Below are 22,214 nucleotides of genomic sequence, written 5' to 3'. Positions count from 1 at the left end.
GGTATCTAAACAATGTTTTGCAAAAGTGTGCATTGATGACCAAGTGGCCGCAGCACAAATGTCCTGCACTGGGACATCCCTCTGAAGAGCCGTGCAAGTTGCTATGCCCCTGGTTGAAAGCCTTTAAACCATCTGGAGGCTCCGTCCCAGCTAATTTGTAACCTTCAGATATTGCTAGGATAATCCATCTGGATAAGATTTGGTTGGACACACCAAGTCCCAACTTATGTCCAGTGTAACCGACAACCAACTGATCTGTTTGTCCAAATCTTTCCAGTCTAGATATGTAAAAACTGAGAGCCTTTTAGGGTCTAGTCTGTGGAATCTTTCCTCCTCTTTGCTAGCGTGCAGCGGAGGATAAAAGGACCGTAAAGTATCTTCTGTGACAGATGGAAATCTGAAACTATTTTAGGTAGGAAAAAGGGCTTCACCTTTAAAACAACTTTATCCTTGTGGAAAATCATGTGAGGAGGCTTCCAAGAGAGCGCCTGCAACTCACTCACCCTGCGGGCTGAAGTTAGAGCCACTAGTAAAACAGTTTTTAAAGTTAGGAGCCTTAAAGGATAAGAATGTAAAGGCTCAAAAGGGGCACACATAAGAAACTTAAACTAAATTTAAATCCCAAATGGGAACTTGGAAATGTGTAGGAGGGAACACATTTGTTAACCCTTTAAGAAATTGGATAACTAAAGGCATTTTGAAATATGAAACTTCTGAGGAGCACTTTAAGATGGATAGCGCTGCCAAATATCCTTTAATAGTTCCAACTTGGAGCCCCGAGTTGGCTAAATGTAATAGAAAGGAAAGCACCATGGGAGTGGTACATCGAAAAGGATCGACATTCTCATCACTGCACCAGTTACTGAATTTCTTCCAACATCGGCATAAGGATTTTGTTGCTGGCCTTATGGCCAAAAGCAAAATCTCCATAACGTCAAGGTTGAGTGTCTTGACCTCTGGATGGAGAATCCGACCTTCCTCTTGCGAGAGAAGATCCCTTTATGGAAGACATTGGAGGGCAGATGGACATGTCCAGAAGGTCCGGGTACCATGTTCTCCTGGCCCAAACCGGGACAATGATGATCATGGTTTTCCTGAACTTTCTCAACCTCCTGATTACTTGAGGAATCATGGGGACTGGAGGAAACGCGTAAGGGAGTGGAAATATCCAGTCCACTACGAACGCGTCCCCTAGAACGCGAGGAAATTCCCTTGAGCAATACCATTCGCACTTACGGTTGGCACCAGATCCACTTGAGCGGTTCCCCAAAGGGCGAAGATCTCTTGAAGGACTACCTGATTTAGCTCCCACTCGTGGGAGACTGCTCTGCCTGCTCAGAGCGTCTGCCGCAGTGTTCAGCTCTCCGGCTAGGTGAGCTGCTGATAGAGATTCCTTCTTGCATTGCCCAGAACCAGAGTTGCATTGCCTCTCTGCACAGTGGGAGTGATCCTTTCCCCCCCCCCCTATTTTGTTGAGGTAGTACATGGCCACTGTGTTGTCCGTCATTATCAGGACATTCTTTCCCTGTACAGAGGCCAGAAAGGCCTTCAGCGCTAGTCTGATTGCCATCAGCTCCAAAAGGTTGCTGTGTAGTTTGGACTCCAATGGAGACCAACGACCGCCGATTGTCAGATCGTTGGTGTGGGCCCCCACCCTGAGTGAGGCATCTGTCACTACAGTTATCTCCAGCCATGGTTACCAAAAAGGTTCCCCTCTGAGGATATTCCCATTGCGAACCCACCATAGGAGATTGAGCCACCTTGGATGGGACTTGTAGAAGATCTGACATCTCCCCTGAAAACTGGGACGATTGCATCCTGAGGGCCCACTGCACGGATCTCATCCTCAGTCGAGCCTCTACATCAGAGAAATGCAGGATGCCACGAGGCCTAGCAACCTTAGGAAGTCGAACGCCGGTAGATGTTGGGCATTCTGAAATTTTGTTACCATCGGCAGAATGTGCCAAGCTCTTTCCTCAGGAGGCGAGGCTTTCCCTGAGGCGGTGTCCAGGACCGCGCCGCTGAATTGGAGTCTTTGGCTCAGAATCATTTGTGACTTCTTGCAATTGAGGGATAAGCCCAGTTTGTGTAGGAAGTGACAGGTCATGGCAAGCTGTTCCTGGGCCCGTTCGGGTGAATTTGCCCCGATTAGTCAATCCCCCAGGTAAGGGTAGATGTGAATTCCCTCCTGCCTGAGACTCGCTGCCACCACCGCCATTAGTTTGGTGAAGACAGTCGGGGCGGAGGTCAGCCCAAATGGTAGAACTCGAAACTGATGCTGAGATCTGCCAATTCCAAACCTCAGGTACTTTATGTTCGAGATGGATTGGCACATGAAAGTAAGCATCCTGAAGGTCCAATGAAACCAGCCAGTCCTGAAGCTGAAGAGCCTGAAGGATCTGAGAAAGGGTCACCATCTTGAACTTGTCCTTCCTGAGAAACTTGAACACATTTCTCAAGTCCAAGATGGGTCTCAATCCTCCGTCCCTTTTGGGAATGAGAAGGGAAGTACCAACCCTTGTTACTCTCCGCTACAGGTACATGTTGTATTGCACCTTTCTCCAGCAGGGTTAAAATCTCCTGCAGAAGGAGCAGGTCTGGAATTTCAGAGTTCGCTCCTGGTGGATGATCTTGAGGTCTTTGATGAAAAGGAAGTCAGTAACCATGGGTCACTATCTCTAGTGCCCAGACATCTGACGTAATGCCCCACCATTCGTCCAGATATTGAGTGATTCTGCCTCTCCACTGGGGTCTTGTGGGTTAAGACCTCAAAGTGGCTTTGCAGCAGTGGCTGAAGAAGTAGTAGCCGCTGCTGTGGCTGATCTAGCGCCTCTCCCTTTTCCACCATGAAAGGGTTTTCTTTGTTGTCCTCTGACTGGCCTGCCCTCTATCTTTTCCAAAAGAGGAATAGAAGCGAAACGGGTGACTCTTCCAGGAAGATGAGCCTGTGTAAGAGTGTTGCTGAGGTTCCCTTATAGCGGCGCGGAGTGATTTTGCTGCCACTTACGAGGTCTGCAGCTTCTCCAAGGTACTCTCCCGCTGTACCTACCTGTGTCTCACTGGATTACAGCCTCATCTTTGAGATTTCCTGGGAACGCTTCTTACCTGCAGTCTTCCGCCTCATCACCGCGAGGGCCTTCTCTCTAGCTATTCTGTCGCTGCGGACGCGTCTTACCTGCTGTCAGCCACTCCATCCCTGGAAGCGTTTCCCCATCTGCTGCCAGCCACTACATCGCTGAGCGCGCCCCTTTCCTGCAACTCGTTGCAGCCTGTGCTGGACTCCTCGTCATACCTCCATTCCATTACGGCCTGAGCCGAGTCTTCTTCCTAACTGACATTCCACCACGGTCGGAGCCGGAGATGCCCACCTGCAACCGAGAATCTTCAGAGGACCCGGACACCATTCTTAGTCGGCCTGCATCTATGAGGGGAAAAGAACAGGTTAGAACTCATGCATTCACACAGCCGCATATATACAAGAGACTAAAGTTCCCTTATAAAGACCAACTTATCCGTCACTGTTGAAACTCCATCAACTTCTGGACTCTCCTCAATCCAGACTCTTCCCGTACATATGGAAATGTAGAGACATTGCAAGAATTACTGCTAGAAGGAATACAGTCATTCTGATCGAACTATAATCATACTAAAGATTTACCTCATACATGGCTTGGTCGCAGCTGGTCTGCTTCAACCTTCCCACAGGCCAGTGAAGTAACTAGGTCTGTTTTACGCACCCCTGCGAAGAAAGGCAGGACGGATAGCTCACCATCACAAACCTACAGGTGAGAGTCTATGGGGAAAGGTGCTTGCCCACTGTATTCTGGTACGAAAGGGCTGGATCACCCACTCCATTCTCATTGCCTCTCCTCTTCACGCAGGGGCAACACCCATCTCCTGAGCCGCAGGTTCAACCACTCGCTGAAGGGGAAGGCGATTGAGGAACCAGGCCAAGGGAGGGCTCCAACTGTGCCCCAATGCCCCCCGCAGAGACCAGGTGAGCATAACACAAACAACCTCAAGCCGTCAAAGGGCATATTAAGTAATCTGGACTGTACATCAGATGCAAAGCCAAATTTCCTTAGCCATGCAAATCTACGCAATGCAATAGATGCCATGAATCTGCTTATACTCTGTAGTATCCAGTCCTGACTTGAGGCATTCCTCCATAGCCTCCTTTCCATCCTTTACTATCACCAGGAAACCATCCCACTCCTCAGCCTCCGGAATGTGATCAGCTGCTGCATCTAAACAGCTCCACAGGGTGTAAGTAAACCCAAGTCACATTAGTAGATTTAAGGGCCATACTATCGGAAGAAAAAGCTTTCCTCGCCTAGGCGTCAATCTTTGTCGTCCCTGTCAGGGGGCATGAGGGATAAGCAGATTGTCTATTTGCAGTCGTAGCTTGAATCACCAAACTTTCAGGGGAAGCCTATTCTGACAAATACTCTGGAACCGAGGGAGCAGGTCTATACTTTGCTACTCATTTTTTGAGTACAGCTGGTAAAGACTCCGGGGTCTCCCAATTTGTCATAACTCTTGAAGAGCTTTGTGGAAAGAAAGGACTGGGTCTTTCAGAGGTCCGTCTTCAATAATATCAGTTAAGTCGTCCTGGTCATATCTTGGAAACACGGACTTCCACCCCACCCATAAAATATATCACTCTTCCCATAAGGTTCTTATACCCCAGTTCAGCATGGTCAGTTATTTCAAATTCTACCTCAGGTGAGGTATCTAGGCCACTGGCCAATTGTAGGCAGTCATAAAGGTCTGTCATTTTTGAATTAGGATCTACTAGTTCCTCAGGGACCTCTCTTGTCCCAAATCGAACCAAAGCTGATGTAATCGCCTCAGAGGTTTGTTCCTCAAAAATAGACGGATTTAAAAAATGCCTGCCTGGGCTGAGGGTGGAAAAAATGTTCTGGTAAAGGTGGACCAGACCTAGTTTTAGCCATAGTTGTCTTGGGAACCGGTATAAAAGATTTCCCCGACAAAGGCGTCGACGGAATCGACAATGGCTTTCGATATGCTTGAAGGAATCCCCAAAGTCATCGAGGAGGGCTTCGATGTCGAGTAAGGCTATGCCGCCGAGGCCAAAGGTATCAACGTCATTTTTGGCTTCGACTAAGTCGAAGGACGCGTCGAGACGATAGCTGACTTCGACGAAGAGGTCCTGTGGCAACATAGATTTATGCACCAAACATAGATTTATGCGCCATTTTGTCCTGTGGCAACATAGATTTATGCACCAAAGGTTTTTGTATAGTCTGAGGCCCTGGAGAATCATCGTCCGAGGACACCCTCAACTTTGTCGGAATTAGTGCGAGACGTTTTAGATTTCCCTCTGTCACTTTGAGTGGACAGGGGCATGCTCTTCACGCAACTTTGAGGGGGTTGGGGTGCCTTCTCAAAAATGTTTAACATTGAAGCCCTAAAGGCCTCCCATTTTTTGGGGGATTCATGTTTAGAAGGACAAGAAATTAACCTTCTGTCGGGCGAGGAAGAAGACAAAGATCTATGACGTCGCTTTTTTGATTTTTTCGATGAAGGACTTCCTCGAGCGACTTTGACCTCGATTACCTCGACTCGAGATTTTTTTCGATTCTCGCGAGTCCTTTTGCAGACTTGAAAGTCTCTTCCCCCACCGCCAGCTTACCTTGGCGTTCCTTAAGAGCCTTGTTCGACATCGCCTGACACAACCCGCACTCATCAGGACTAAGGCACCAAAGACAGTTGCAGTGAGGATCCGTAATGGATATCTTACTTCCGCGTTTCAGACTTTTTAAAACACGTCTTGGGTGATGTCGGAGTTGAGGAAAAAGACATTTCTGGATGAGAAAACTGACGTGCCGTTTCAATACACGAAACAGAAGCTTGGAAAAACGAACTGAACCAACGGGTGCAGCTCGAGCTTTTATACAACGGATGATGTAGACGGCGGCATTTGAGGGACCAAGCTACGTGGCCTCGAGCACAGCACTCTGGAGAACATCTTTTCCTAAAGAAGCAGCAAGCTGGCAAATATATCCAAGATGAGGAATACGTGTGAGGACACAATCAATCCGAAATGAAAAATCTTGCTTGCACCATAAACCTTTTTCAGGTCATTCATTGCAGATTGAACAAGCAACGTTTTTTCATACTAATGTATTTTGGATGCATCTTTTATACAAAAATGGCAGAAATTTATTGGACAACCTTTAGCAGAAGCCAGTGTGTGGGTCCCAAAATGTACTTACCGTCAAGGCTCATGTAAGAAATGCCCTAGTAAGAAGAGAAAGCCAGTATGACGGTTAAGGTATTGCAAACACCAAAACATTCTTTACACCTAATGTAGCAGCTATGCAGCCAATCTTCGCACATGGTAACGCCAACTTAAGAAATTGAGCAATCCAGGTTTGGTCACAGTACTTGCAAACAAGCATAGAACAATAAAGCTAAAATTAGACGTGAAATGGTTATCAATTAGGACAGATTTCAAAAATAAACTTTTTCCAAAACTCCCTTCCAGGCATACAATAGGTCACCCTACATAATTACCATTTGGTTTGCCATCCAGAAACAGCACTGCATCACTGGTATTGTATCGAAGGGTAATCACACTTCCTTGATAGGTGGCTTCACTCTTCTTAAAACTTAAACTCCACGAGTGACCCCGGCTCAAATCCACAAAGAGCAGTGGGGGAACAGTAATGTTACCACATGTGCTTCCATCATGTTCCACTTCACTTGGAGCCACAAGTGTCGTATTCCTCTGGAATAAAAATATTTTTTTAGCGAAAAACTGTACAGTGATAGGAGAGAGTAGAACTGCTTAGATGTAATGTATAAGTAAAATTCACATTCTGCTTCCTGCTATGGGATTTACACCTCACTATAATCTGCTACAGTGGTACGCATACATGCGTTTAGATTTAGCAATACGGAACAGCACTAAAGTTTCTGCCACCATGCGTGCACACGCAGACACCTCCTGCACTAGGGAGGAGACTGAGAAGGTGTTTAGAGGCCCAAGACGAGGCAGACATTTACCACCACACTTCTGCATGCTGCCAGCAGCAAAGACAAGTGCATAATAGCCATGGCTTGTACTTACCTTTCTCTATTGAGAAATGTAGAAAACAAATGTTGGGGGCTAAAATATAAATCAAGGGAATTAAAGATTTTTCAAATTTGCTACATGAAACCAAACAGAACGAGCTACTTAAATTATTGCAATCCGCTCTGCAAGCCTATGAAACAGTGGCAGCAAGAGTGGCTTCTGTGTCCGAGCACCAAGTCAAAAACAAGGAGGGTACTTCCAAACACTATGTGGATACCTACTATGGTAACGGTTAGCATCGTTGCATGAAAAACACCATGTATTACGAGCAAGGTGAAACCAATGAACAGAGGGACAGGCGGTTAAGAAAGCTCTTTTTAGCAACTTCCCCTCCATAGTCAATTGACCCCCAAACCTCTTGCTTTGGTTAGTTTTACACCTCCTCTTGACTTTTTGAACAAAGCAAAACCTTCAGCTTCGCTTTACAGGCCCGCTGCTCATTTGCTATGGGGAAACGGACTACTCCCTCAGACTGTCAGTATAGGGAAACTATTTTTTTCTTTTGACATGTTAACTCATTCAAAAGCCTCGATCCTTTAGGCACACAAAAATACATCATTCAACATCGCAATACTACATCAACACAACATCAATCTAGGAATATCTAAAAACACCATTTAAAAAGTTTATACAATACTTTATTCATACACCGGCCACACACCATGAGCTTCAAACAATTTACACAATTCTGTTAAAGTGCAGAGAAAAAGGAGGGAGAGGAGAACAGAATAAACAGTGGAAAGAGCAGAGAAGCATAGGGGAGAGCAAACAGTTTCAGGGGTCAGTAAAACACAATGTTTTAAGGGAACAGAAAATGTAGACGAGACCGTGACAATGGGCATAGCATGATTCAGGGCCAACCCGAGTGCAGAATCCAGGGGAGGTCAAGCATGAGAGTAGAGTGGGTGAAGCACCACGAGTGTGTCAGTGTGTCAGTGTGTCAGTGTGTCAGTTCCAAGCGTTGGCAAAAGGTTGGATGCAATGAACACCCTTGGCGAGACAAGCTCTTTGCTGGGGAGCTCAAGACAGCGATAGAAGAGTATTTCCAAATCAATGATAGAGGTGGGGAATATAACACTGCGGGAAGCAGGAAAATCTACATGGAGGGGCATCATGAGAGATGGCGCGAGGGAGAAATGGGAAAGGAGACTACTGGAGGAGAAACTGGGAAGAGCAAATTAGCAATTTGGAGGAGGCCCTACACGCAGGGGGCTCTTACTAAGAAGATCATTTGTTAGTACTGAAGCAGAAACGTGCTGACTTAAAGGCATTGGGGTGGGGGAACCATACGCGAGATGACATTTTTACACAATGTCTTTTACAAGCAATTCAACAAATCCCTGGTCCCTCAGACGACAACATTATTCAAAAATATATATATATATAGAGGACACAGGTAGAATCCCCACATCCTTCACAAAAGCCCATATAATAGTCATTCCTAATGCTGGAAAAGATCCCACCATTTGCAAATCATACTGCCCAAACTCATTATTGAATACCGATGCAAAGATCTACACCATAGCACTGGCGACCCGCATGGAAGATATCACGCCACGCTTGGTCCACCCAGACCAGTTGGGTTTTATAAAAGGGAGACAGGGTGCCGACTCCAGGCGCAAAACCCTAGGTCTTATGGAACACTCAAGGGGGAAAGGAGAGGGACACGCACTGTTCAGCCTTGACTCAGAAAAGCCTTTGAGTGGGTGAAGTAGGACTTCTATGGAGCACCCTGACCAGCATGAGATTTAGGGAGAGGTGCATGAAAGAGGTTAAGGTGCTATACAACTCCCCCACGATAAGGGTGGCAATAAATAGCAAAGTATCAAGGGAATTATGCCTTACGAGGGGCACCAGACAGGGGTGCCCGCTATCCCCTCCCTCCTGTACACCCTTGTCCATAGAACCCCCGGGGTACAGGTTAAGAAAAAACCCTTACGAGGGGGATCACGGTTGGGGGGTGTCGGGGGGAGTCTTATATAAATTGGCGGACGACTTACCCCTACTCGGCTAACCCCCCCATACCCCCCTCAGCCTCCATATCAAGAATCCTCCAAGCCATAAAATAGTACGGGAAGTGGGCAGGGCTGAAGGTCAACAATGGATAAAGCAATCCTATTCCCATATAACACCTAACTAGATGCCTCTGAGGAAGCCCCATCCATCCAGGGAATCCCCATTGCCCCTCAAACTCACGTACCTAGGGGTAAGCATCACAAGAGAAGCAGGGGATCTCTACGAGGCCAACAGGGCAACTACAGACCCATCACTAGGGTCCCGTCCCTACTAAAAATTGACAAAAGCAGCACATCTGCAGGTCCAGAAATTCCTCGGGGTGAACAATCTGCTCCGCCTCCTGCAGTTGTGATTCCGTCCAGGACACAGTACCAAAACAGCACTCCTAGACTTAAAAAATGAAATGGACATCTTCAGAGATGCAGGCAAACCCGCTCTCCTCCTGCTCCTTGATTTATCAGCAGCATTTGACCTGGTGGATCATAATACCCTTTGCCATCCTCTTTTCCGCTGCCAACTTCGCCCCCAATGCCATTGCTTGGATCACCTTATTCCTCCAAGGAACGGTTATGAAAGTCTTTACTGACTCAGCCGGTGCATAAACTGAGTCCCCTCCGGGGTCATGCATATCTCCTACCCTCTATAACCTGTTTACAAGGCCATTGTTGCATATTTTGGACGCCTTGGGCATCACATACACCAATTATGCTGATGATACATGTAGGCAACCAACAAGCTCAGTATGCTGGGCCAGTTGGCAGAAGACCAGCTACACCGAGTTTCCCAAGGAAGTGGGCGATGGAGATGGGGCAGTAGTTAGCTGGACAAGACTGGTATGCAGAAGGTTTTTTCAGGAGGGGCTGCACAAGAGTGATGGAAGAGGGGAAAGACCCTGTAGCAAGAGTGCTTGCAGAAATCTACAAGCGCAGTGGCAAGAGACAATATTTTTCCCTATACAGCAGAAAGTGTTTCCGGGCACCACAAGACAAGAGGGGGGGGGGGGGCATGGGAGAAATAACACCAACAGTCCTACTAGGCCTTGACATTTAGAATGTGCAAGTGAATTATCAATAAGTGCAGGGGGGAGGAGGCAGGTCAGGGAAGGATTGGAAGGGGGTGGGAGTAGTGCTGGGAGAGGGGGTGGAGTCAAGGTGCTGGGCAAGCACAAAGAGGAAACTAGGGTAAAGGAATGGTGCAAAGGGTTGGGCAGGGTCAGCCTCGGTATGCTAATCTGGGAAGGGTGCTCGAGGGCAAGTGCTGGTAGGGGACTGGACAAAGGAGGGCCTGTATCCAGGGACTCACTAGGGACATGGGTATCCAGTCAAAGCTGAGGAAGAGACTGAGGGGGGAGGGGTTGGGGTTTTGCTGGAGGGAGGAGAAAAGGTCTCGAAGAGCTTCCGGGAACTTAAGGATATCTGGCTTGAGACTGAGGGGCAGGGAGGCTGTTCCAGACGTAAGGTCCAGAGGAGATGGCTACCCCCACTCTCTCCTTGGAGGAATGCCTGGCCTGCAGAGTTGGAGCTAGAGAACCGAAGGCAGTGAGTTGAATGTAGCGCAGTCCCTGGCCCCAGAAAGCCTTGTGGATGATGAAGAGGGTCTTGAATTTGATCCTTGCAATCATGGGAGCCAGTGGAGAGTTTAGGGCTGGAGAGATGCAGTCCCTGTCCTTGAGGTCAAAGTCTTGCAGTCCTATTCTGGATTTATTTTTAAAATGTTGTATTTGCGTTCTCATGTACAAATTAACCCCTGCCCTAACCCATGCACCCTTTAACTCAACACCCCCACCACTGCCTGTTTGCAGACATACCAATTCCATTGTGACTAATGTACCATCCAGACATGCACCAGCATTTATTGCCATTGATTGCCAGAAATGTCCAATCTATGCAGTTTCTGAGGGCAGTTCATAACATTATAGTAATTATGTAAGAAATCCAGCACCTCTGTACAGTCTTTGGAGAAGGCGGAATGTTGCCCCCTGTAAAGAGTAAGTCATCAATTTCATCGCTAGAAAGTTCCAAACTTTGGAGAACAATTCCATGAAATGAGGGGGCTTGTTCACGTTCCATTTTTGAGCAATTTCTAGCAGTGCTGCCAATTGCAACATTAGATGGGCGGAAACTGAAGCCAACACACAAGGCCTGAAGTCCTCGTCTATCGTTACTAGGAGGCATGAATGTTGAGATCTTGGCTTTGGCAAGGGGAAACATTTCACTTGTGTTTATTCACTATTTCACAGTACTGTATCAACACTGGTCACTCCACCATACATGTTCCCAATTCCCCACTCATCCACAATCCCGCCAACATTTATCCATTAATGGTTTCATTTTCCCCAAACAGGCCAAAGTATGCCATTTAAACCATTAGTTTGTACCAGAAATCTAATCTGGATTGATTTGGTGAGTTTGGGAATTGCTTTCCACAGATTTTCTGTCTAAAATCTCTGCCCCCGAAGTTGCATGCCAGCGTCGCCTGTAGCTGGTCTCCTCCTTGGCTTTAACATCCCCTCCTCACCTATCAGTTTGTGGTCTGGAAGGACCAAGGCTGGCATAAGAGGTAGGAGCCTGCCTGCCAGCAGTTTAGCAATGATCTTCGTGTTCACCAACGACAATTGTCTATACGATGCACAATGCCTGGAATCCGTCTGGTTTAAGCAGGACCGTCACCAAGTCAGTCCTGGTGGTCTCGAGGACAACCCCTGATGAGATGGAAGCCTCAAACATGTTACGCAAATGTGGTATTATTAGTGACGGAAATGCCTTGTACAGCTCGGCGGTGATGCCAGCAATACCCAGTGCCTTACATTTAGGGAGAGACTGGAGGACTTTAAGCAATTCTTCGTCTGTAGGAGGGGCGTTCAGTGAAGCCCCCACTTCTGGGTCCAGCCACCCCAGCACCACCCTGTGAAGGTACCGTGTGATATCATGGGACGCCATAGAATTAGAAGTATACAGCGTATCATAGTACTGCCGAAATATTTCATTGATCCTGACGCTATCCCTAATGGACTCACCCCCCACCGTTACGATCTCTACTTTAGGTTTTAGATGACGATCCTGCCGAGTGGCCCACGCAAGCGCCCTACTCGGACGGTCCCCCTCCACAAACCAAGGCGCCAAGACCGGATCTCCCAAAAATCTGTCCTTGTCAGACATTAACAGACGCATTTCCCGTTTTTTACTATTTCTGGCCAGGCCCAACTCTAGTTCCCTCAATTCTTTTTCCTTTAAAGCTATGGCCCTACGAATACACCTCAGTACTCCCCAAACCCCTCCTGAGATACACACCAACACTGAATAAACATTTTAAACGTTTCCCAGACCACCATAGGGTCTGAAACGGAGTCAGCATTTATTAGAAAAAATTTGGAGATGGCCTATCTAATATCCTCGCAGAACACTAGGTCCTCTAGTGCTCGAGCTCTGAATCTCCACTGGGACTGTCTATGGGGCGCAGATAGGGCATCGAAATGAGATAAGACAGGGGAGTGATCAGAGCGAGCTAGTATCAAAGATTTAGAGGAACCACGGGACAGTTCAGGGGATGAAAAAAAATGTAATCCATTCTGGTGGAGGTCCCATGCACACTCGAATAAAAGGTATATTCCCAGCTTTTCGGATTTGAAGGCGCCAAATATCGACCAAGCAATAGTCCAATGCAATAGAAGACCATTTGGTAGCCGCATGAGAGAGACGTCTGCGTTGTGGAAGACCTGTCAATAGTCGGGGATAAAGCCACATTAAAATCTCCCGCCCAAACCACCTCATACCCAGGAAACGTACATAGGTGCATAACACAATTCAGAAAAAATTCCGGGCAATCATATTTGGGGCCATATAGGTTCACAAATAAGAGTGACCTACCCGCGATTTCCCCAGCTACCAGGAGAAACAACCCTCTGTGTCCGTAAGTGTTTTATGCAATTTAAAGTTTAAGGAACGGTGAATGTAGATTGCCACACCCCTGGCATGAATGGAGTAGGACGAGGCATATCTATGTACCCCTCTGACCCCCCCCCCCCCCCCAACAGCCTTGCAATGCAGGTAGATTTATGATCCGGCCCCAAGTGTTTCCTGGACACAACACATTGGCACGATGGCTCCTCACGTAATTCGCAAGGAGGTGGGTGGTGTTTGCATTTGTGAACCCCCGAATATTCCATGTGACCAATATGAGAGTTGCGTTTGAGTCCCGCAGCCCCTCGGGGCTGGGGCGCGTCAAAGGAGGACATGGCCTGTGAATAGGGCCGGCTGATTTGTCAAGAAGGGTATTAACTAAGCATTGTGAACATGGAGTGGGACTCTAAGGTGCCAACAATTTCAGAGACATTGAAGAGGGAACCCACCCCTCTGCCCCCCGCCCCCCCAAGAAGCAAACGATAGTGCTTCTCGTCCAACAATCAATTCCCACAGAACTGGAACTCCCCTCCCACCCATGCCAGAAACCCCCAATATACCGGCAAAAAATACCCCCCTAGAAACCTAAACTGAACACACCAAGGAGGCAGTGCCCCTGGGCATGGGGGGTGCTGGCGGCCGCTGCAGCTCCTTCTGACCGGAGGCTATGGCGAATTCCTTAAAGTAGAAACCATAGCCACTTCACTCCATCTTCTACAAGAAAGGTTAAACCACCAGATATGCTACCCTGTAAGGGCCCCAAATCATGATGCATCAAATCCAGCTACCTGAAAGCTGAACCCCGAGAGGACTCGTCCGGACCCGGTCCTGCCTGGCAAATTGCTCCATTCTGGATTGCTTTTTCTGGTTACCCATGCCGGCGTTACTCCACAAGGGCTATTTCAGCATATAAGTGCCAGTCCTATGGCAAAAGGCCAGGAGGTGAAGTAATGTAGCCTTGTCAGAAGCAGACCCACCACCATACGCCCAGACCACCCCCGTCTGAGCTCCACAAGTAGGGACTAACGTCCAGGCTGACGAGACACGAGGGGCTATAACAGGCCGTCGAGGGGAGCCCGGCAGGTTCCATCCGGGTCGTCCGCCAAGCAGACAGAGGCCGCGGAGTCACTGCCCTGGGTCCCACACAAGACCGCTCCCAACAGGAGTCAGCACCAGTAATAGGAGATATAGGATCTGAGGGGTGACCCCCACCCCAACACTACCACAGAAGCAGGCTCCAACACCACCCTTGGGACAGGCAGCTCCTCGGGGGAAATCCTCCAGCAGGAGAGGGGAAAGCCGCGCCCAGAAGCAGCCGGATTGGGGGGGCCAGGAGGACAAGTCGCTGCCTCAGTCCAGAACCCCCCCCCCAGGCTCCCACCAAATCTCTGGGGCCTCCGGCCAATGCACTCCACCAGGCGGTGAGCCCTGCTGCTCAGGACCAACCAGATCCACAGCCGTCCCGACTCCAAGGTCGGGGCAGGGGCCGTCTGCACCCGCCAAGCATGTCTCCAGACCGGGCGCCACCCTTGCCATTCAATGCGTCCCAGGGCGGTTGCTTCAGCGGGTTCACGGCCGACATTGCCCCCGGACCTCGCCGAAAGCGTTGGTAAGGGGGGGGGGGGGGGGGGGGGGAACAGGGGGGGGGTTGGTCAGCATGCCACAGATCACCAGGCCTGATCCACCCACAGAGGCAAGATCTCTGTAGCGACCTCCACTCCCAGTGGTTCCGGTAGCCTACCGCTGCAGCCAAAGTTCCAAATCATGGCTGGGTGAAACACCTCAAGGGTATATTTTGTCCTCCGTTCGTTGCCTCCGGCAGAGTGCTTTCAGGCTGCGGCCATTTAGCGCGCCGCATAACAGCACCCCCAAATGTGGTAGTTATCCTGGGAGGATGGCTTAGGGGCAACGTGCTCGCCTTGGAAACAAGACGACCCGTAGCACAGGTTCGATCCCCTGGTCCACGCTTAGAAACCTCTGGGTATTAAGTGAGTTCTAAATAACCTATCGTGTATCATATCATTATTACCCAGAGTAGCTTTATCCCTTCCAGCGCCCACCCGAGTTGAGTATTCCTGTAGGTCCTGCATTTCTGATGAAGAGGGGGAATAAATTAAGGTCTCAGATTTGGCTATGTTAATCTTTAGACCCTCCAATTCCGTCAAAGAGCACCAGTTCCCATGTGGCCACCTGCAGAGTGTTAGATGGATCTGCTACCATGTCGTCGGCATAAGCCATCTTTTTATGAGATGCAGCCAAAATTTATCCTTTTTTATTCCCTCTATTTGCCGAAACGTAGCCAGTAATGGTTCTAAGTGAAGTGCATACAACAGCGGTGACAGGGCACCCTGGTTTGGTTCTCCCCTTAAAAGAAATCAGGGGAGATACGTGGCTGTTTGCAATCGTGCAGTTTGTTTTTGTTTATAATTAACCTTTATCAATCTAATAAACTTGGCTCCCATCCTTTAAGGTTAAAAAGAAACAACCATTCCACACAGTCAAAAGCCTTTTCTGCGTCTATAGAGACGACTTCTGGAATCTGCTTCTTTTCCACTTCCTCTAAAATGACACATTCTGCGAATATTAGTCTACCTGTGCTTTATGAAGCCTGTTTACTATTGGTGTATGAGTGAGGGCATGAGGTCAACTATCCCGTTAGCCAAAACCTTAGTAAAAATGTTGGCATCAATATTAATTAAGGCTATTGGGGTGATACGACCCACAATTAGTTGGATCTCTTCCAGGTTTGGGGAAGAGTATTATTTTCACCTCGTCCATGAAAGGGGAAACGTGGCCGGTGTAAAAGAGTTGTAGAATTTGGTCCGTATGGGGGCTAGTTACTAAATGTTTTGTAAAATCTGGCTGGGTATCCGTCTGGGTCTGGTGACTTGGGAAGGGCCGGGTAACCTGAAGCACCTCATCGCGAGTTATTGCCGCTTCAAGTGCCGGACTATCTGCTAGCGTAAGCTGAGAAAAAGTGACTTTTTGTAAGTGATACTGGAGCTTTGGATTTGTACAGATTAGAATAAAAGGAGTGGAATTGTGAAGATGCCTAGGGTTTCAGATGTGGCCTCCCCAGAGGGCAGTTTGATCTGTAATCCTTGATGCTGCTGTCTGACTAAGCATAAATGCTAAAAGGTGGTCCATTTTGTTTGCTTTAATATAGCATTTTTGTTTTGAGTAGAGAAGGGCTTTCTTAGCAGCATGGATGTTTAATCTACTGACCACTGCCCTAAACATTCTGAATCTACTGCTATGAGAACCTCCCAATGTCGATAGTGGTTCTTCTTGGTAAGGTCAGCAATGTGGGATGAGGAGAGGGAGTCGAGGACACCAAGGTTAGCAGCGCCTCACGAGTGTAAGGAGGGATTAGGGGTCCCAATGAGAAGGATCAGTTTTACTGGCTTTAAGTCAGATTATTAGCAGCACACCATGCCTGATTAGGAGTCAGTCTGGGATGAAGGAGGGAAGCTTAAAGGAAAGTAGTGTATTAGCACAGCAGCAAGGTAGAGATGAGGGGTGCAAGGTATATATTGAAGAGCCATGGCGAGAGGATGGAGCCCTGAGGGATGCTACAAGTGAATTGAAGGAAAGGGGCTCAGTTGCACTTGTGAGGGCTGATTTGATAGGAAAATTGTTAACCAGGTCCAGTACCCAATCTGATGTCGACTGTATCGGAGCAGATTGATTAGGACGGAATGATTGACCATGTCAAAGGCAGAGGTTAGATCGAGGAGAATGAGGGCGAAAGGCGAGTTGGAATCAAGGTTTGAGAGCAGATCATCACGGCGTTCAGAAGAGCAGTCTGTGCATCTGGGTGCTCTGAAGCCAGGCTGATGGTCACGAAGGCAGCCAGCATATTCCGTGTGAATGGTTAGTTCAGAGATGACCAACTAAATAAAAGGTTATGCCTCCCGTCACTCGCCTCCTTCTGCACCCTTACGCTATGCATAAATAACTTTGCATGAATCCGGTATGGGCTTGGAGGGTAGTATACATCACCTTCAAAGGAACAAGCAGCAAGAAGGGTTTGGCATTGCCCTTCTCGCTTTATTTCAAATACTTGAATTTCTTAATAGAGTACCCAGACCAATGCCCTGAAATTGGGAGGTTCAACTATTGTATTATTTACTTTCTTGATCTTGGATCCTGAGCAGACTACAGAGGGGACTGGATAGCTACTGCTTCACAATTGAATTGGAGACCGTTTTTGCAATGGCATTAAGAAACAATCTAAGGACTCTGTATAGGAAGGGTTCCCTTCTTGGCTATTTGGGTGTGCCTATTAGTGAACAGGGTGATTGGTAAGCACATGTGAGTGCATTTAGTCCTCACATGTAGCAATTCTAAATCTCTTTTGGTACAATATGGGGGAAAGACTATTGTGCAAGGAAGATATGCCAGGCAATTTAGCTTCAACCTGTGGGATTAGAATTTGGGGATGGGTGAAGTGGATACGAGTGAAAATGCAGCTATTCAATTGCTGCTTAGTTTTCCACATATCACCTACAGTGTTCCCCTTTGCTCTAGTTAGTCCCTGCTTAGGTCTAATTTTAAACCATGGTTATGTTGCATAAACCTGGTATACGCCTTTTGCTACTATTGCAGAGCCTTGCATGTGCTAGCCACTCTGGCATTCTTCCATGTAGTTAATATTGGTCAACAGGCATTATGCCTGAATCTTGTGGGTTTATATTGAGCCATAAAATGCTCACTGGCTTTTACATTTCAATAATGGTATCCAGTATGCACATTTGTGACCAGCACAGAGGGTTTATTGGACTAGTCTAGCTAGAAAGTACGTTATGGGTTTTCGGGACTCCCTGAATTTAGATGCCGCATTGTACATGAAATTTAGATCCGGAATCTTACTGCCAGCAGGTCTCATGACTGATTGAGTGAAGTTAACTGCTGGTGTTGCAAGGACACAAGGGAAGATGCCAGCATTTCCTCCTTTACTGCCTTGCTCATATAGTATGAAGTAAACGCTGGTTATTATCTCTGAAGCACAAATTAAGACTGAATTAGTTTTAGTTCGATGCTTGTTTTTAGGGTAGTTAATTATATGAAAAATCCGCACAAAGAACAGTGGGGCTGAGTTGATTGCTTAAAGGGAGGTACTGGTGGCACCCTACTAAACGCTTCCCATACTAACAGTCCTGCTAACCTAATCATCCTTATATAGATAAATTTTACACTGCAGGCCATTTCTTTCTTGAATTTGATATATATTATCTTACTGGATGTTCTTTCTGTGTGTGAAAATGTCTGGCTTTGGTGCAAAATGTCTCACAATGTGTGAGTTGGTAGCTGATCATTTTCGAGGGCCTGTTTCAATAGTGGTTTTGTAGAGCTTCCTGAACCAAGTGTAGGCTGATTTAATCCCAGGATCATAAACTCCTGCATGCAATAACTAGACTATTTGTTTCGGATTGAATTAATCACTAAGATTTTTTAGTTAAGCACATGTTCCTGGGATCGTTTTTGCAGGCATTTGGGACCTTTGGAGATGTAAGTTTTGTTCCTAAATTAGTTTTCTGAAAGTGATCACTTGACTGTTCTTTTAAGGATAGTTTTTATAGTGGTGGTATTTCATCAGGTGAAAGTATATTCTGTCTGCCTATTTTTGTTCTCTAAATGCAGTCTTGGAGATTCTTGGGTGTTTTACCGAAGCAGAAACTCCAGGCACCAGCAAGATTGTTGTAAACTTTTAATTTAATTTTTTTATTGAAAGTTGTAGGGATAGAGCAAACATAGTGCATGAGTCAGAGCCATGTGCTAAACTATAACATTGTTTTATCTCTTTAACCCTTTAAATGCCAGCGACGAGCCGGCTCGTCGGTGGCACTTAAGGGGTTAATGAGGGGGGGGAAATGTTGGCGGGTTTGGGCGGTGAATACCGCAATTTAAAAATAAAAACCCAGTGGCACTGGGGGGGGAACCTGAATGGCACTTAAGAGGTTAAACAGGTTTCTTTTGTTCCTCCCCACCTGCCCCCAGAGACTTGTTGGGTTCAAAGTGTCAATCGTCATGTTTGGGTTTCATCTAGGTCTTTGGGCGATTAGTTTCAGGGCATCCTTATATATGTTGAGGAAAGGTAGCCATTCCATTTCTATACTCTGGGTGAGATTGTGTAGGGCACCTGTAATGTTTTCCATCTCGTTTAGTTCCCTGGCCTTCTGTGCCCAGGCGGCTTGTGAAGATAGGGTGTGCGATTTCCATTTTGTTATGCAACCCTGGCTGCCACTAGAATAAAGTGCGGCATGTGGGAGCTTTGTCCAGTGGTCCTCTTGCTCTTCGAGTCTGAATAGGATCAGCCTCGGGTAACATTCTCATGCCACCCCATCTAGCCGTGTAATCCATGACAGGACCTATTTCCAGTAATCCTGGACTTTGTGGCAGGCCCACCACATGTGCCAGTAGTCTGCTTGTTTGCTGCAACATCTCCAGCACAACGGGCTGGATTGCTGCAACATTTTTGACCAGCGCTTGAGGTCGTAGTGCAACCTGTGGGGAAAGTTTAAGGCCTTGTAGCTTGTATTGTGCAGATGTGGAGGTTTTGTGAGCGCGGGTGCACAAATGTTTCCATTGATATTTGCTCACTGGTTGGTCCAGGTCTTCCATCTTTTCCGTAGGGCGTCGTTTGTATTGGCTTGGCTGTCCACGAGTGCTTTGTATAACTTTGAGATGAGGCCTCTGTGATGACTCACTTAAGATTTTTGAAAGGCATTTGCTCCTTTGTAGTTTTTTATTTGGATATGTAAAGCAAATAAACGGCACACGTGCACTGAGCGCTGTTGCATGAAATGGTTTTGGTTACAGCGAGCTTGCAGGCAAAACGATCCTAGGTAGATACTATTTATAGTACATTCAGAGCACATACTTATGAATGTTCGGTCTACCTAGGGGTGATGGTGCCCGAGAACTTGTTTAGATAAACAGCATAGTTTTTGGTGCTTTCCTGAAGGCTAAGTGTGACTCAATACTCATGTGAGGTGGCAGTCAATTCCAGTACGTCGCAGCCAGGACTGGGAAGCTGGACACACCAGCCCGCATTCTGTGTTTTGGGAATGGAGATCCTGTTGGTGTAGGCAGATCTTGTGGGTTCAACTGAGGTGGGCTTAACCATTCTTTGAGGAAGGTATAAAGGTGCCAAGTTATGGACGCCTTTGTGTCAATGCGAGGGTTTTAAAGACTATCCTTTCTTTAATAGAGAGCCAATGCACCTGCTTCCTGGCTTCAGAGATAGGTTTTCTCTTGCAGATACTGTTGGCAGCTCTCAGGGCATTATTCTGAACATTTTGAAGTTTGGTAATGTTTTTTATGGATGTCCCTACAAAGCGGGCATTGCAGTAATCCAGCCGAGATCCAATTATTGCTCTTGCAATCGTGACAGTTCTATTACAACAGGGGCTGAGGCCGATGCAATGGCGTCGACCTGCCGGCTCATAGAGGTCAGAGTCAAGATAGACTCCCAGGGTCTTAACAGCTTGCGATACAGTGATTGGTATGTTGTCAATCGTGAAGGAGCTGTATTTATCCAGTTTCCTAAGGGTAGCAGGAGAGCCATCTAGCAGGGGCTCTGTTTTACACCATTCAGGCATAACCAGTTTTCTGCCATCCAGGTTTGGATTGTGGAGTATATGGACTTAAGGGTAACTGTGTTGGCCTCAGACACCGGTTAGTGGGATACACAACCATCAATCTGGATTCCAAGCATGCAGAGGCAACGAAACTGCTCTTCTGAACACCTGAGAAGAACTGCTCGCATCTCCCGATTTTAACTCTCCTGCAGTTGACATTTTACTTGACCCCCCCTCCGCATTTGACAAGGTCACCCATTCCATCCTCATAAAATGGCTCCACAATACACGAAGCAGGCACTGGACTGGCTGACCTTCAATGAATGTACCTCCCAGGTTATCCTGGGCTCCTTCTCCTGCCTCTATCTCCACCTGTGGCATCCCCAGGGATCCAACCTTTCTACCCGACTCTTAATATCCATTTTGATCCGCTTACATACCCAATTTCGACATTTTCCCCTTACTTCATGTTATGCAGATGACCCACAACTCTTCAAACTACTCTGTTCCTCTCCACTATTCCTGACTGCCCATCTGCCATCCAGTCCTGGTGTGCCTCCAATGATCTCTGCCTCAATGCCTGCAAGACTAAGATCCTTCCCATTGTGATGACTCCTTCCTCTTTCTTCCCCTCACTCTGGCTACCCTCACTCTGGCTACCCTCTATGGGTCGTTTCCCTCCCTCTGTCTGAAGCCAAAAAGATTGGGCTCATCTTTGACTCCTCTTTCCTTCCACTCTCGCATCCAGGACATTGCCAAGCAGGCCAACTTGCAACTCCACCTACTCAAAGGAATGCTTCCTTTCCTCACTTTCCCCCAGATGCTCAAAATCTCTATAGCTGTGGTACTCTTGGCTGGACTAAATCTACCCTCTTCCTCTCTACGTCCCCTCCAGCTAATCCAGAATGGGGCTGCAAGACTTATCCTTGGCCTCAAGCCCAGGGACTGCATCTCTCCAGGCCTACAAACTCTCCACTGGCTCCTGGTTGCTGCAAGGATCAAATTCCAATCCTCAGCAACATCCATGAGGCTGTCTGGGGCCTGGGACCATGCTACCTAAAACTGGCGCTCACTAAACACTCTCCCTCCAGATCTTTACATTCCTGCGGCACCAATTCTCTGCATGTCGAGCCATTTGCTAAACAGCAAGCTGGTGGTCGGAACAGTCTCCCCTTTGTCTTGAGTCAGATCTACTTAAATTCTGGACGCTCAAGACTTCCCTTTTCACCTCCTACCCCCACCCTGTTAGGCAGAAACCTGTGCAGTTCCCTTAGGGACCACTGCAAAAAGTTTAAGACCACAGGAGTTAGCAGTAAACCCAATTGGTAGCAGTCTGCACCACCCAGATTTACCTGGTAGCTGTGGCTGAGCAGTCAGACCTCTCAAGAAGAGTAGGGCATTATATAGAGTATACAAAATAGGTACAAAGATACAGTAGTACAAACAAACACTGACCAGAGCTTTGGTGTAAAAGATATATAATTTAAAAACTCATCTATAAAAACACAAGGGCACTAATATCAAGCAAGTTCAAAAACAAAGTCACTAAAGTATATACACTCCCAAAATAATATTAGACAAGTCTTAAGTAAAGCACCACTTCTTTTCAGACAG

At 47.3% G+C, this 22,214-nt stretch overlaps 1 protein-coding gene across 2 annotated transcripts in view; it reads right to left on the bottom strand.

Annotated features, from left to right (window-relative positions):
- Positions 1 to 22,214, bottom strand: part of LAMP2 (lysosomal associated membrane protein 2) — an 868,131-nt gene that overhangs the window by 719,455 nt on the left and 126,462 nt on the right. For both annotated transcript variants that reach the window (XM_069612679.1, XM_069612680.1), the window contains exon 3: positions 6,541 to 6,754. In XM_069612679.1, the coding sequence (XP_069468780.1) occupies positions 6,541 to 6,754 (214 nt within the window). The remainder of the gene's footprint in view (positions 1 to 6,540; positions 6,755 to 22,214) is intronic.

Source organism: Ambystoma mexicanum, chromosome 5p (assembly GCF_040938575.1).
Source record: "Ambystoma mexicanum isolate Mex_15411 chromosome 5p, UKY_AmexF1_1, whole genome shotgun sequence".
Taxonomy (NCBI): Eukaryota; Metazoa; Chordata; class Amphibia; order Caudata; family Ambystomatidae; genus Ambystoma; species Ambystoma mexicanum.
Note: the sequence above shows the minus strand (reverse complement) of the source record. Positions and strands in the feature narration are given on the sequence as shown.